This window comes from Bombina bombina, chromosome 6 (genome assembly GCF_027579735.1).
Source record: "Bombina bombina isolate aBomBom1 chromosome 6, aBomBom1.pri, whole genome shotgun sequence".
NCBI lineage: Eukaryota > Metazoa > Chordata > Amphibia > Anura > Bombinatoridae > Bombina > Bombina bombina.
In genome coordinates, this window is record NC_069504.1 from 13,298,731 (window position 1) to 13,315,632 (window position 16,902).

At 39.0% G+C, this 16,902-nt stretch overlaps 1 protein-coding gene across 1 annotated transcript in view; it reads right to left on the reverse strand.

Moving 5' to 3' along the window:
- Positions 1–16,902, reverse strand: part of PPP6R2 (protein phosphatase 6 regulatory subunit 2) — a gene marked incomplete in the record, with an annotated part of 934,057 nt that overhangs the window by 49,638 nt on the left and 867,517 nt on the right. Inside the window, 1 exon segment of the mRNA XM_053716315.1 lies at positions 13,670–13,804. Within this exon segment, the coding sequence (XP_053572290.1) occupies positions 13,670–13,804 (135 nt within the window).

Consider the following 16,902-nt stretch of genomic DNA (forward strand, 5'->3'; position numbering starts at 1 on the left):
GCCCCAATAAGTTTTATCACCAAACATATGTCAAAAAACGATTAAACATGCCAGCAAACGTTTTAAAACACATTTTTATAAGAGTATGTATCTCTATTAATCAGCCTGATACCAGTCGCTTTCACTGCATTTAAGGCTATACTAACATTACAGTTTTATCACCAATGTACGTTAAAAAACGATTAACATGCCAGCAAACGTTTTAAAACACATTTTTATGAGAGTATGTATCTCTATTAAGAAGCCTGATACCAGTCGCTATTACTGCATTTAAGGCTGTACTTACATTACTTCGGTATCAGCAGTATTTTCTTAGTCAATTCCATTCCTTAGAAAAATATTTTACTGCACATACCTTATTTGCAGGAAAACCTGCACGCCATTCCCCCTCTGAAGTTACCTCACTCCTCAGAATGTGTGAGAACAGCAAATGGATCTTAGTTACTTCTGCTAAGATCATAGAAAAACGCAGGCAGATTCTTCTTCCAAATACTGCCTGAGATAAACAGCACACTCCGGTGCCATTTAAAAATAACAAACTTTTGATTGAAGAAATAAACTAAGTATAAAACACCACAGTCCTCTCCCGACCTCCTTCTATGTTGAGAGTTGCAAGAGAATGACTGGATATGACATGTGAGGGGAGGAGCTATATAGCAGCTCTGCTTGGGTGATCCTCTTGCAACTTCCTGTTGGGAAGGAGAATATCCCATAAGTAATGGATGATCCGTGGACTGGATACACTTAACAAGAGAAAACTCATATGTAGAACAGTAAGTCAAGTAATAAACTTAAACAGCAGCTCTAGGCTAGCATCAAATCTGAAACATGCCACACAATATTTTTACCGAAAATAACAGGCAAAAAAAACCGAAAAATGAAATAGCAAAAAATGCCATTTTCGGCCGAAACTTTCTGCGGCCGAAATTTCGGTGCATCCCTAATTAAAAGATGTACCAGGCCTATTCCATTCCTTAGAAATCATATCAGAAATAGCATCAGGAACTGGAAAAACTTCTGGAGTAACCAAAGGAGGTTTATAAACAGAATTTAAATGTTTACTAGTCTTAATATCAAGAGGAAACGGAACCCCTTGAAGAACTTTAAGAACTAAATTCAAACTCCATGGCGGAGCAACAGGTTTAAACACAGGCTTGATTCTAACTAAAGCCTAACAGAACGACTGAACGTCTGGAACATCTGCCAGATGCTTGTGCAGAAGAATTGATAAAGCAGATATCTGTCCCTTTAAGGAACTAGCTGATAGCCCCTTCTCCAATCCTTCTTGGAGAAAGGACAAAATCCTAGGAATCCTGATCTTACTCCATGAGTAGCCTTTGGATTCGCACCAATAAAGATATTTACACCATATCTTATGATAAATTTTCCTGGTGACAGGCGTCCGAGCCTGAATCAAGGAATCTATGACCGACTCAGAGAACCCCCGCTTGGATAAGATCAAGCGTTCAATCTCCAAGCAGTCAGTCGCAGAGAAACTAGATTTGGATGCTGGAACGGACCTTGAATAAGAAGGTCCCGTCTCAGAGGCAGAGTCCATGGTGGAAGAGATGACATGTCCACCAGGTCTGCATACCAAGTCCTGCGTGGCCACACAGGTGCTATCAAAATCACCGAAGCTCTCTCCTGTTTGATTCTGGCAATCAAACGAGGAAGGAGAGGAAATGGTGGAAACACATAAGCCAGTTTGAACGACTAGGGTACTGCTAGAGCATCTATTAGTACTGCCTGAGGATCCCTTGACCTGGACCCGTAACGAGGAAGTTTGGCGTTCTGACGAGACGCCATCAGATCCAATTTTGGTGTGCCCCATTGCTGAATCAATTGTGCAAACACCTCCGGATGGAGTTCCCACTCCCCCAGGTGAAAAGTCTGACGACTTAGAAAATCCGCTTCCCAGTTCTCCCCTCCTGGGATATAGATTGCTGATAGATGGCAAGAGTGAGTCTCTGCCCATCGAATTATTTTGGTAACCTCTATCATCACTAGAGAACTCTTTGTTCCCCCCTGATGATTGATATATGCCACAGTCGTGATATTGTCCGACTGGAATCTTATGAATCTGGCCGATGCCAGCTGAGGCCACGCCTGAAGCGCGTTGAATATCGCTCTCAGTTCTAGAATATTTATCGGGAGGAGAGCCTCCTCCTGAGTCCACAAACCCTGTGCTTTCAGGGAATTCCAGACTGCACCCTCGCCCAATAGGCTGGCGTCCGTCCGTCATCACTATGACCCATGCTGGCCTGCGGAAACACATTCCCTTGGACAGATGATCCTGTGACAACCACCAAAGAAGAGAGTCTCTTGTCTCTTGGTCCAGATTTATCTGAGGAGCTAAATCTGCATAATCCCCATTCCACTGTTTGAGCATGCAAAGTTGCAGTGGTCTGAGATGCAAGCGAGCAAACGGAACTATGTCTATTGCCACTACCATTAAGCCGATTACCTCCATACACTGAGCCACTGACGGCCGAGGAATGGAATGAAGAGCTCGGCAGATGGATAAAATTTTTGATTTCCTGACCTCCGTCAGAAAAATTCTCATGTCTACCGAATCTATCAGAGTTACCAGGAATGGAACTCTTGTGAGAGGGATAAGTGAACTCGTTTTTACATTCACCTTCCACCCGTGAGATCTTAGAAAAGCCAACACGATGTCCGTGTGAGACTTTGCTAGTAAGTAAGTCGACGCCTGGATTAAGATATCGTCCAGATAAGGCGCCACAGCTATGCCCCGCGGCCTTAGAACCGCCAGAAGGGACCTTAGCACCTTTGTGAAAATTCTGGGAGCTGTGGCTAACCCGAAGGGAAAAGCCACAAACTGGTAATGCTTGTCCAGAAAGGCGAACCTGAGGAACTGGTGAAGATCTTTGTGGATAGGGATGTGTAGATACGCATCCTTTAAGTCCACGGTGGTCATATATTGACCCTCCTGGATCATTGGTAAAATAGTCCGAATGATCTCCATCTTGAAGGATGGGAATTTGTTTAGGATCTTGAGATCTAAAATTGGTCTGAAGGTTCCCTCCTATTTGGGAACCACAAACAGATTGGAGTAAAACCCCTGCCCCTATTCTATTTTCGGAACTGGGTGGATCACTCCCATGGTATATAGGTCTTCTACACAGCGTAAGAACGCCTCTCTTTTTGTCTGGTTTACAGACAATTGATAAAGATGGAATCTCCCCCTTGGAGGAGAATCTTTGAAATCTAGAAGATATCCCTGGGTTACTATTTCTAAAGCCCAGGAGTCCTGAACGTCTCTTGCCTAAGCGAAGAGAGAAAGTCTGCCCCCTACTAGATCCGATCCCGGATCGGGGGCTACCCCTTCATGCTATGCTGTCTTGGTGGCAGCAGCAGGCTTCTTGGCCTGTTTACCCCTGTTCCAAGTCTGGTTAGGTCTCCAGACTGATTTGGATTGAGCAAAACTCCCCTCTTGCTTTGCGGCAGGGGAAGAGGTAGAGGGACCCCCTTTGAAGTTTCGAAAGGAACGAAAATTATTTTGTTTGGTCCTCATCTTATTCGTCTTACCCTGAGGAAGGGCATGGCCTTTCCCTCCAGTGATGTCTGAAATGATCTCTTTCAGTTCAGGCCCGAATAGGGTGTTACCCTTGAAAGGGATGGCTAAAAGCTTAGATTTTGATGACACATCAGCAGACCAGGACTAAAGCCATAACGCTCTACGCGCTAAAATGGCAAAAACTGAATTCTTCGCTGCTAATTTAGCCAGTTGAAAAGCAGCATCTGTAATGAAATAATTAGCTAGATTGAGAGCCCTAATTCTATCCAGAATATCATCTAATGGGGTCTCAACCTGAAGAGCCTCTTCCAGAGCTTTGAACCAAAAGGACGCTGCAGTAGTTACAGGAACAATGCACGCTATAGGTTGGAGAAGAAAACCTTGATGAACAAATATTTTCTTCAGGAGACCCTCTAATTTTTTATCCATAGGATCTTTGAAAGCACAACTGTCCTCAATAGGTATAGTTGTACGCTTAGCCAGGGTAGAAATAGCTCCCTCCACCTTAGGGACCGTCTGCCACGAGTCCCGCAAGGTGTCTGATATGGGAAACATTTTCTTAAAAGTAGGAGGGGGAGCGAACGGAATACCTGGTCTATCCCACTCCTTAGTAACAATGTCCGAAATCCTCTTAGGGACCGGAAAAACATCAGTGTAGGCAGGAACCTCTAGGAATCTGTCCATTTTACACAATTTCTTTGGAACTACAATAGGGTCACAATCATCCAGAGTCGCTAAAACCTCCCTGAGCAATAAGCGGAGGTGTTCTAGTTTAAATTTAAAAGCCGTCATATCTGAGTCTGTCTGAGGGAACATATTTCCTGAATCAGAAAACTCTCCCTCAGCCAGCGAATCCCTCACCCCCAACTAAGAACATTGTGAGGGTACATCGGAGATGGCTAATAAAGCGTCAGAGGGCTCAGTGTTTGTTCTCACACCAGACCTATTGCGCTTCCCCTGCAACCCAGGCAACTTAGATAAAACCTCTGTGAGGGTAGTATTCATAACTGCAGCTTGCAGGGTGAAAAAATTACTTGGCGTCGCTTGTGCGGGCGTTAATGGTTGTGACACTTGGGGAGAATTAGATGGCATAACCTGATTCCCTTCTGACTGAGAATCATCCTGTGACATACTTTTAGTAGCTAAAATATGTTCTTTGTAATTTATTGACCTTTCAGTGCATGAGGCACACATTCTAAGTGGAGGTTCCACAATGGCTTCTAAACATATTGAACATTGACTTTCCTCAATGTCAGACATATTGAACAGGCTAGTGATGACTACAAACAAGCATGAAAACACTTTATTTAGTGAAAAAAATAATCTTAAAAAAACGGTACTGCGCCTTTAAGAGAAAAAAACATACACGTTCTGCAAAACAGCCTTAAAATGCACCAAATTTTTCAAAATTTTGCAAGCAGACACAATATATGTAGTTATGATTGCCCCACAATGAATTATAACATTTAACCCTTTAATGTGTAAACCGGATAAAATTAGGCCTAAATTCGGAAAAAAAACACCCTCAGCACCTTGCCACAGCCCTGCTGTTGCCCTACCTGCCCTCAGGGATAGTAAATGTGGGGTTAAAGCTTAGATTTGGCCCAAAACATCCACCAGGCCCTCAGGAGTTAGAGCTTGCTGCATGCTGAGAGAAACTAACTACGCATCTGAGGCACGAAAATAGGCCCCGCCCATCTCACTCGATGTCTCCACAGCCTCACAGAACCGCACCAGAGCGGTTTTAACTAGCCATGTGGGTTCTGAGACCAAAACAAAATAAGCCAAGTGTACCCTCAATAAAGTTGCCCAAAACGTTATTGCCCACAAAACATTAATAGCACTCCCAGATCATCAAAACGTTTGCCCCCAAACATTTACTACTCAGTGTCAACTATCTTTGTAATTGGCCCCCTATGCAAGCTTAGTAATGCCCTTCTTATTAGCTCTAGGATTACTGCTTACCCTCCTGGGTATAATGTCAGCCTTTCTGAAATACAGTCTCTCCAGAAAACTATGACTGAACATAACTCACTGCTGCATAGCATGAAAACGTTCCTCACACTGAAGTTTCCTGTACTCCTCAGCCTCTGTGGGAACAGCAATGGATCTTAGTTACAAATGCTAAGATCATCATCCTCCAGGCAGCAGTCTTCATCCATCCGCTGCCTGAGAGTAAATAGTACACACCGGTACCATTTAAAATAAACTCTTGCTTAAAGAAATTAAAAACTAATATTTTATCATCTATTTCACTTTACCCTTCCTAGTACTTGGAGTAGGCAAAGAGAATGACTGGGGGGTAGAGCTAAGGGAGGAGCTATATAGACAGCTCTGCTGTGGTGCTCATTGCCACTAACTGTTAGCAGGAGGATAATATCCCACAAGTAAAGGATGAATCCGTGGACTCATCTTACCTTATAGAAGAAAAGACACCAATGCCTTGAGATCCTCGGGTAAATCTCTGGCAGCAACTTCATCTTTAATTGCATCACAGAGCCCATGAAAGAATTATTTAGAGACAAGGGGTTTGGGGGGAGTAGAGATGTAGAAATGGTACCAGGTTTTACATTTTTTTACTATTACTGTATTAGTACTATCTCAACAATAATGTCCATCTAGCAATCAACATAAATCAATATCATTTACAAGAAAGTAAACAACTGGTTGATAGTATGTGTACTGATATTTACCTTAAAAATGTATGGAATAATTCTGCTCTGTAATATAACAAGAATAAATGGCCAGCATAAATACAAAGTGCTTATTAAATATACATACACTCGTTATAATATGATACTTGCAACTTTTATATAATGAATAAACACATAACAGCGATTATCTGCTGTTTAATAATGTAAGACTGAGCAAGAATACATTTTGCAAGTTTATGAATACCCACGATGTATATCATAGAATTCTCAATCAAGAGAAACTGAGCCATTTATGTATAATACGGATTGTATTCGTCCGTGTGTGTTATATTTCACTTCGCATTTATATACTTCACTATTGACCCGTTTCTGATCCAATAATAGCAAGTATTCTTGAGGATCGCAAGTCAAAATCTATAGAATGGTATATAAATTGATTTACAACTTGTTTATTTCGATGCATACATATACTGTTTAGCTATGTGATCTTCCAATCATATTAGCCCAAATCTATACGCCCACTACAATCGTGACAATCGTGTTGTGGATTGGTGTTGCCTCTATGACTAAGTGATGGTCAGATACACACCCCCTGTTTAATCATGATGATGCTAAGATTGACAAGACAATCAGCCAATCACAAGGAGACAACTCCCATTTGCTTATCCAATCTGGTGTCAGTGGTGGGCATCTTGACTGAATATAAGACGCCGAGTAGCAGCGGCCCGCACCCCCTCTGAGGAAGCGTTCGTGAAACGCGCGTCAGGGGTCCGACAGGGGCAGCTTCGTCTCTCCTGTTGTCCTTTTTTAATTTGCTTACTCTTGTGGTAAAATTAGTTTACTAAGTGGTTTAACTTTTATCCTCTAATCCTTTACTGCTATATGTTAAAATTAATGCAGCCCTCGGATTGTAAGGGCTGAGTTAACCTGAATTTATAACGGATTGAGGATACTCAATAGTGGACATATTTACTTAATGGCTATTATGCAATCCACAGAGTTTAAGTTGTTTTAATTCACAGCTTTTGCTACTGTATGAGTGTGAGTTCCTTAGTTGAATTAATAAACTTTAAAGTATGAATGATTTGGAACAATTTTATTATTTTGAACACTTTATGAAGTAAGTAGAGTTAAAGTCTGATAATACATAAGTGGAATTATTCTCTCTTTAAACTTTGTTGTACTCTTAGTTACAACTAGTTTGTCTAGTTGTAGCCCATGAAAGAAGGCGGCAACAAGGGCTTCATTGTTCCAACCTACCTCTGCGGCAAGTGTACGGAACTCAACAGCATACTGAGCAACAGATCTTGTAACTTGCTGAATGGACATGAGTCGTTTAGCAGCAGAGGAGGAGCGAGCCGGAACATCAAATACCCTTCGAAAGGAGGCCACAAATTCAGGGTAATTTGAAATCACAGGTTTATTAGTCTCCCACAAGGGATTAGCCCAGGCAAGAGCTGTGTCACAGAGTAACGAGATGAGAAATCCCACCTTAGCTCTGTCAGAGGGAAACGCCTGAGGTAACATCTCAAAGAAAATGCCCACCTGGTTCAAAAACCCTCTGCACTGAATAGGATCGCCTCCATATCGCTGAGGTAGAGGTGCAGAACTGGACATGCTCCTGGTAGGCATAGGTGCAGCAGCGGAAACAGGAGCAGCCATAGCTTGCGGGACACTTTGGTCCAAATGTGCAGTGCGAGTCAGCAGGGTTTGCAGGGCTAGTGCAAATTGATCCAAGCGGTGATCCTGTACATCCATCCTGGAAATGATGGCAGGTAAAGGTGGATTATTAGCGCCATCAGGATTCATAGCTTTTGCGTAATGTCAGGGTGCCAGGAATCAGACTGAGACGAGAAGTGCAAAAATAATCACACCTTTATTAATAGCAAAAAATAATAAAAAGTCCACAAGTCAAATAACAAGCCAGGAATCAAAACCAGAGCTGGTAGTCAGACGAGCCGAGTCAGGAGCCAAAACGAATAGTCAGACGAGCCGGAATCAGGAACAAAGAAGTACGTCAGGCAGCCAGGTAATACACAGGAACTCTCACAAACAGGTCTAAGACAACACAAAGGCAAAGCATACTGAACAGAGGCCCTTTAAATAATAAGTGATGACATCACAATTCTGAGACTGCATCCTGTCTCACATGGATGATGCACACCAGTCTGGCCATAAAAGGAAATGCAGGAATTGAGCAGCATCCCCCACAATGCACCAAAATCAGGAAGAGAGGTGAGTAAAATGGCTGCCAGCAGCACATGGCAAACACAACAGGGAAAAAACCCTGACAGATGTAGATAAGAGGGGGAGGCGCCTATTCTCTCCCATATGGAGGGTGACAGACTAAATGAGTTATAGTTTAAGTATTATTCTCTGCAAACCAAATGAATATATTAAAGGGACATGAAACCCAAAAATGTTCTTCTCCGATACAGACAGAACATTCTCCGATACAGACAGAACATTCTCCGATACAGACAGAACATTCAATTTTAAAAAAAAGTTTCAGATTTCCGTCTATTATGAGATTTGCTTTGCTAAAGCTACCTAGGTAGGCGTGTGCAGCACTACATAGCAGGACATTCGTGCTCTACCAAATGGGTAACATTCTTGCATACAGTGCTCTAGACACGTGCACGCTCCTGAGCTTACACCCCTCCTGCTTTTGAACACAAAATACCAAGAGAACAAAGAAAATGCGATGAGTATATAGATTTAAACAACCTTTTAATTTACTTCTATGTAAATCATGAAAGAACAAAATGTGGGTTTCATATCCCTTTAAATGTAACCACATAGATATATTGTGTTATAGCTACAAAGCAACAGAGAATTGTCTATTGGCCAATACTGCGTAAGAGAGGACCCCGCTATCATTTGTAGAATATAATGGTCTGGTATTGCTGACTAACAGTATTTATATAGTGTCATTTGTAGAATAGAATGGTCTGGTATTGCTGACTAACAGTATTTATATAGCATCATTTGTAGCATAGAATGGTCTGGTATTGCTGACTAACAGTATTTATATAGCGTCATTTGTAGAATAGAATGGTCTGGTAACAGTATTTATAGAGCGTCATTTGTAGCATAGAATGGTCTGGTATTACTGACTAACAGTATTTATATAGCGTCATTTGTAGAATATAATGGTCTGGTATTGCTGACTAACAGTATTTATAGAGCGTCATTTGTAGCATAGAATGGTCTGGTATTACTGACTAACAGTATTTATATAGTGTCATTTGTAGAATATAATGGTCTGGTATTGCTGACTAACAGTATTTATAGAGCGTCATTTGTAGAATAGAATGGTCTGGTATTGCTTACTAACAGTATTTATATAGCATCATTTGTAGCATAGAATGGTCTGGTATTGCTGACTAACAGTATTTATATAGCGTCATTTGTAGAATATAATGGTCTGGTATTGCTGACTAACAGTATTTATATAGTGTCATTTGTAGCATAGAATGGTCTGGTATTGCTGACTAACAGTATTTATATAGCGTCATTTGTAGAATATAATGGTCTGATATTGCTGACTAACTATTTATATAGTGTCATTTGTAGCATAGAATGGTCTGGTATTTCTGACTAACAGTATTTATATAGCATCATTTGTAGAATATAATGGTCTGGTATTGCTGACTAACAGTATTTATATAGCGTCATTTGTAGAATAGAATGGTCTGGTATTGCTTACTAACAGTATTTATATAGCATAATTTGTAGCATAGAATGGTCTGGTATTGCTGACTAACAGTATTTATATAGCGTCATTTGTAGAATATAATGGTCTGGTATTGCTGACTAACAGTATTTATATAGCGTCATTTGTAGAATATAATGGTCTGGTATTGCTGACTAACAGTATTTATATAGTGTCATTTGTAGCATAGAATGGTCTGGTATTGCTGACTAACAGTATTTATATAGCGTCATTTGTAGAATATAACGGTCTGGTAAAAGTATTTATATAGTGTCATTTGTAGAATATAATAGTCTGGTATTGCTGACTAACAGTATTTATATAGCGTCATTTGTAGAATAGAATGGTCTGGTAACAGTATTTATAGAGCGTCATTTGTAGCATAGAATGGTCTGGTATTACTGACTAACAGTATTTATATAGCGTCATTTGTAGAAAATAATGGTCTGGTATTGCTGACTAACAGTATTTATAGAGCGTCATTTGTAGCATAGAATGGTCTGGTATTACTGACTAACAGTATTTATATAGTGTCATTTGTAGAATATAATGGTCTGGTATTGCTGACTAACAGTATTTATAGAGCGTCATTTGTAGAATAGAATGGTCTGGTATTGCTTACTAACAGTATTTATATAGCATCATTTGTAGCATAGAATGGTCTGGTATTGCTGACTAACAGTATTTATATAGCGTCATTTGTAGAATATAATGGTCTGGTATTGCTGACTAACAGTATTTATATAGTGTCATTTGTAGCATAGAATGGTCTGGTATTGCTGACTAACAGTATTTATATAGCGTCATTTGTAGAATATAACGGTCTGGTAAAAGTATTTATATAGTGTCATTTGTAGAATATAATAGTCTGGTATTGCTGACTAACAGTATTTATATAGCGTCATTTGTAGAATAGAATGGTCTGGTAACAGTATTTATAGAGCGTCATTTGTAGCATAGAATGGTCTGGTATTACTGACTAACAGTATTTATATAGCGTCATTTGTAGAATATAATGGTCTGGTATTGCTGACTAACAGTATTTATAGAGCGTCATTTGTAGCATAGAATGGTCTGGTATTACTGACTAACAGTATTTATATAGTGTCATTTGTAGAATATAATGGTCTGGTATTGCTGACTAACAGTATTTATAGAGCGTCATTTGTAGCATAGAATGGTCTGGTATTACTGACTAACAGTATTTATATAGCGTCATTTGTAGAATATAATGGTCTGGTGGTATTGCGGACTAACAGTATTTATATAGCGTCATTTGTAGAATATAACGGTCTGGTAACAGTATTTATATAGCGTCATTTGTAGAATAGAATGGTCTGGTATTGCTGACTAACAGTATTTATATAGCGTCATTTGTAGAATAGAATGGTCTGGTATTGCTTACTAACAGTATTTATATAGCATCATTTGTAGCATAGAATGGTCTGGTATTGCTGACTAACAGTATTTATATAGCGTCATTTGTAGAATATAATGGTCTGATATTGCTGACTAACTATTTATATAGCTTCATTTGTAGCATAGAATGGTCTGGTATTGCTGACTAACAGTATTTATATAGCGTCATTTGTAGAATATAATGGTCTGATATTGCTGACTAACTATTTATATAGTGTCATTTGTAGCATAGAGTGGTCTGGTATTTCTGACTAACAGTATTTATATAGCGTCATTTGTAGAATATAATGGTCTGGTATTGCTGACTAACAGTATTTATATAGCGTCATTTGTAGAATAGAATGGTCTGGTATTGCTTACTAACAGTATTTATATAGCATCATTTGTAGCATAGAATGGTCTGGTATTGCTGACTAACAGTATTTATATAGCGTCATTTGTAGAATATAATGGTCTGATATTGCTGACTAACTATTTATATAGTGTCATTTGTAGAATATAATGGTCTGGTAACAGTATTTATATAGTGTCATTTGTAGAATATAATGGTCTGGTATTGCTGACTAACAGTATTTATATAGCGTCATTTGTAGAATATAATGGTCTGGTATTGCCGACTAACAGTATTTATATAGCGTCATTTGTAGCATAGAATGGTCTGGTATTGCTGACTAACAGTATTTATATAGCGTCATTTGCAGCATAGAATGGTCTGGTAACAGTATTTATATAGCGTCATTTGTAGAATATAATGGTCGGGTAACAGTATTTATATAGTGTCATTTGTAGAATATAATAGTCTGGTATTGCTGACTAACAGTATTTATATAGCGCCATTTGTAGCATAGAATGGTCTGGTATTGCTAACAGTATTTATATAGTGTCATTTGTAGCATAGAATGGTCTGGTATTGCTAACAGTATTTATAGAGCGTCATTTGTAGCATAGAATTGTCTGGTATTGCTGACTAACAGTATTTATATAGCGTCATTTGTAGAATATAATAGTATGGTATAGCTGACTAACTGTATTTATATAGTGTCATTTGTAGCATAGAATGGTCTGGTATTGCTGACTAACAGTATTTATATAGCGTTATTTGTAGAATATAATGGTCTGGTATTGCTGACTAACAGTATTTATAGAGCGTCATGTGTAGCATAGAATGGTCTGGTATTGCTGACTAACAGTATTTATATAGCGTCATTTGTAGAATAACATGGTCTGGTATTGCTGACTAACAGTATTTATATAGTGTCATTTGTAGAATAGAATGGTCTGGTATTGCTGACTAACAGTATTTATAGAGCGTCATGTGTAGCATAGAATGGTCTGGTATTGCTGACTAACAGTATTTATATAGCGTCATTTGTAGAATAACATGGTCTGGTATTGCTGACTAACAGTATTTATATAGTGTCATTTGTAGAATATAATGGTCTGGTAACAGTATTTATATAGTGTCATTTGTAGAATATAATAGTCTGGTATTGCTGACACGTCCCCACTAAACAGCATGACTTGGGTCTGACACGTCCCCACTAAACAGCATGACTTGGGTCTGACACGTCCCCACTAAACAGCATGACCTGGGTCTGACACATCCTCACTAAACAGCATGACTTGGGTCTGACACATCCTCACTAAACAGCATGACTTGGGTCTGACACATCCTCACTAAACAGCATGACCTGGGACTGACACGTCCTCACTAAACAGCATGACCTGGGACTGACACGTCCTCACTAAACAGCATGACCTGGGTCTGACGTGTCCTCACTAAACAGCATGACTTGGGTCTGACACGTCCTCACTAAACAGCATGACCTGGGTCTGACACGTCCTCACTAAACAGCATGACCTGGGACTGACACGTCCTCACTAAACAGCATGACCTGGGACTGACACGTCCTCACTAAACAGCATGACTTGGGACTGACACGTCCTCACTAAACAGCATGACTTGGGTAAACAGCATGACTTGGGTCTGACGTGTCCTCACTAAACAGCATGACTTGGGTCTGACGTTTCCTCACTAAACAGCATGACTTGGGTCTGACGTGCCCTCACTAAACAGCATAACTTGGGTCTGACGTGCCCTCACTAAACAGCATAACTTGGGTCTGACGTGCCCTCACTAAACAGCATGACTTGGGTCTGACGTGTCCTCACTAAACAGCATGACTTGGGTCTGACGTGCCCTCACTAAACAGCATAACTTGGGTCTGACGTGCCCTCACTAAACAGCATGACATGGGTCTGACACGCCCTCACTAAACAGCATGACTTGGGTCTTACATGCCCTCACTGAAACAGCATGACTTGGGTCTGACATGTCCTCACCTGTTTCTGCATTTGCTTGGCGTGCTTGTGACAGTCTGTTCCTGTGTTGGGTGCTCCCTGTTGCTGTTACATGAATGTTTTGGAAGTTGGATGTCTGTGTCATTCATCTGATCATTCGGGAGGGATTCAGTTTTACTGAAAAAGAAGAGAAAAAGAGAGTGAAGTTACACAACGCTTTAAAAATGGTGTTCACCTAGCGCCTGTTATCAAATTGTACCCTGTGGCTCTGGCTTAAATGACACCTAGCAGTCAAAGGGAGAGTCAGTAATAGAAGTGAATTACCAAAGCGCCTGACCTGTACGGAGGCTGGGGTACTGATCGAGAATATAAATGTCTTTATATTTTAATCATAAAATTAAACAGTGTTAAAAGACAGTACAAAAATACATGGATCCATGTAATAATAAAACACTAGTTATAGTGAGGTAAAAACTGATTATCTCTCTAGAAACTTGTTACAAATAATATTACAATTAAAATGTAAATAAACAATCTTCAACTCCTGCAAACATTCAGTTCATAGACTCTAAAATAGTTGTGCAATATCCTTATATCTACAGACAGGATAGTGGTACTAAAAGAGGAGGAAAGATGACCATAAGAGGTCTATCTCATCTGTCTTATTCCAGAAGAAGTGACAAATTTGATAGGTTTGCAAATAATATTAGGAATGTGTAGAAATCGTCTCTGTGTCCAAATAACAGTGCCCAAAAACGTATCCAAAGACGTTGTGTGGATATTCAAAACCAAAAGTGTCCAAACAAATGCTGTGGTTTATTTTAAATAAAAATAATAATAAAGAGATCCTTTGTGATGTGATATTAGTCACATTAGTGTGAGGATCAACCGAAAAATGCAAAAGTAAATTATAAAAATGTAAATAAAAAATCTTAAATATATAAAAAGATAAAGTGGAAATATATGCCAATGTATTCCTTTAGATAGATGAGTGAATTCCTAGTGTTGTGAGCTCATATATTGTGAACTAAAGACGTTATGTGTACTACAAAACAGTGTGGTCTTACTGAAAGTAAAATCACTCAGATTCTATACTACAGATTCTCACTTCATTAATCCGCTTAGAGCTGAAATAAAGTTGGTATAGCAATTATGGACTAGAGCTAGTCGTTTTAGTCTTGACTGACACTGTATTTGTTGTCTTATAACGTTAGATTTAATCGTTCTAAATGGTCAATTTATAGCTGGCATTAGTTGGAGTATGAGTCAATATGTATTAGGATAACTTCTATTGTATTTAAGGACAGTTCAGGAATACCAGTTCAGTAATACACATAGCGTCTTTAGTTCACCACCACTTACAACTATAAGATATGATAGTGAGATCTATATACATAAGATCTTTCTGTGAGGAGAGTATGAGTATCTGTCCATCACCATATCGATAATATAACTAAAATATTGAGTTAACGGATATTTAAATATACTAATGAAGGGCAACGCTATAAGAAAGGGTACACTAGCCCCAAATACACCTCTTTCCTCATAATAAAGATAGCAAATACAAGAGATCTTTGAACACACGGAAATGTTTAGAACTATATATATATATATATATATATATATATATATATATATATATATATATATAGAGAGAGAGAGAGATATAGAATAGGTAGATAGATTCTCATTGTAAACTTAATCCGAGAGAACTTTACGGAATGTAAACAGATCTATCTATATTCATTTTATTTATTTTTTTATAGTTTTTTTATTGAGGTTGTAAGAAAAGTTACAAAGAAGTATCATCTATAAACAACATAATAGTAAGACATAAACATAACAGAGGGGCTGACGAGTAGCAGCTCTGGAAATAAATTCTAAGCATTTCTGGAGGGACCTAAGCACTATAACCATGAAGTATATAGCCATGTCCAGAGTTCCAACTGCCTGTGTGGAGATAAAGAAATCTACTACATAAAGATGGAAATGATATTCTGAAACATGGTTAACTAGTATGTCAATAAGAAGTTGATTCAAATTATAATGAAACCTCAGTTTTGTATTATATAAACGGTAAAAATGGACCCCATCTTGCCAGAAAGAACTTTCATGAAATTATCTAATGTAATAAGATTGGGGCAAGAGAGGGAGTTAGCTTTTTGGTTTTGGTTGCTCTTGGAACAAAATATACAAGGAAGGGGAGAAGAAGTTCAGCGGGCAAAAGCCGCTCTAAATGAAGTAAGGGAAGAGGAGTAATGGGGGGGGGGGGAGCAGAGCAATTTAGAATGCCAGAGTAGTAAAGTGGAGGGAGAAAATGCTGGTCATTTTAGGGTTGACCTAAACAAAATAATAGAACTCATCTGTTACATATGATAGGGATAAAAGAGCCGACATGGTAGCGGGATTCTAGCTTCAATTATGTTTTGAGAGTAATGCTCTATGCAATGTGTAGCGGGTAAAACATTTCCCTGTTAATGGTGTCCAACATTAAACCATATATGAATATTACTCCAGGGTCCCGGCCGCAGACCCAGCAGCACATCACTATGAATGTTAGATATAATAAATGTAAGACACCGCTCAAAGGAACCTGACCAGCGGAATATACAGGAATGATATACATATCAAGTAATCATTTTGAGAGCATAGTTGGATGTTCGCCAGCCTAAGCTTAGTGGCAATGCGCCTTATAAGATAAACTAGTATGTCATGCATAAGTATTCTAGCTATAGTCTGTTGGGGTCTATTGGAACATCATTACTATAGGGGTGTAGGGAGACCACAATGTAATATGCATATTTAGGATAGCAGGTACATAAAGCATGTCAGTTATTTGCAATCAAAACCATACACAGGCACAAAGGGTAGTAAGCGTATTAAAGTGTAAGAAAAAAGCATATGTATGTTACCAAAATTTGCCAGGACCTTATGCTGGGGTAAGATAAAGAAATAAAGGAAGCTACATTGAGGTTACATGGAATTAATCTGAGGTCAGTGGAGTGCTAAACTTAACCTGGGTAGATGGCGTTCCATAATAAGCTATTGGGGTGATCTAGCAATATGTATAAAGGGCAATAGTGTTAGTGAACACTAAACCTGAGCTAATATAGATAAAACCAGACAGCAAAATAGAGTACCATATTTTGGAATATGAGTTAATGAGAGTAACGAATGGCCTTTCTAACAGGCTGGTAGTATATAGAAATGCTCCAATTTTTAGTCCTATAGAATCAACTAGATTAGTGTAGCTTGTGATGAGTCCCTAGTTTAGG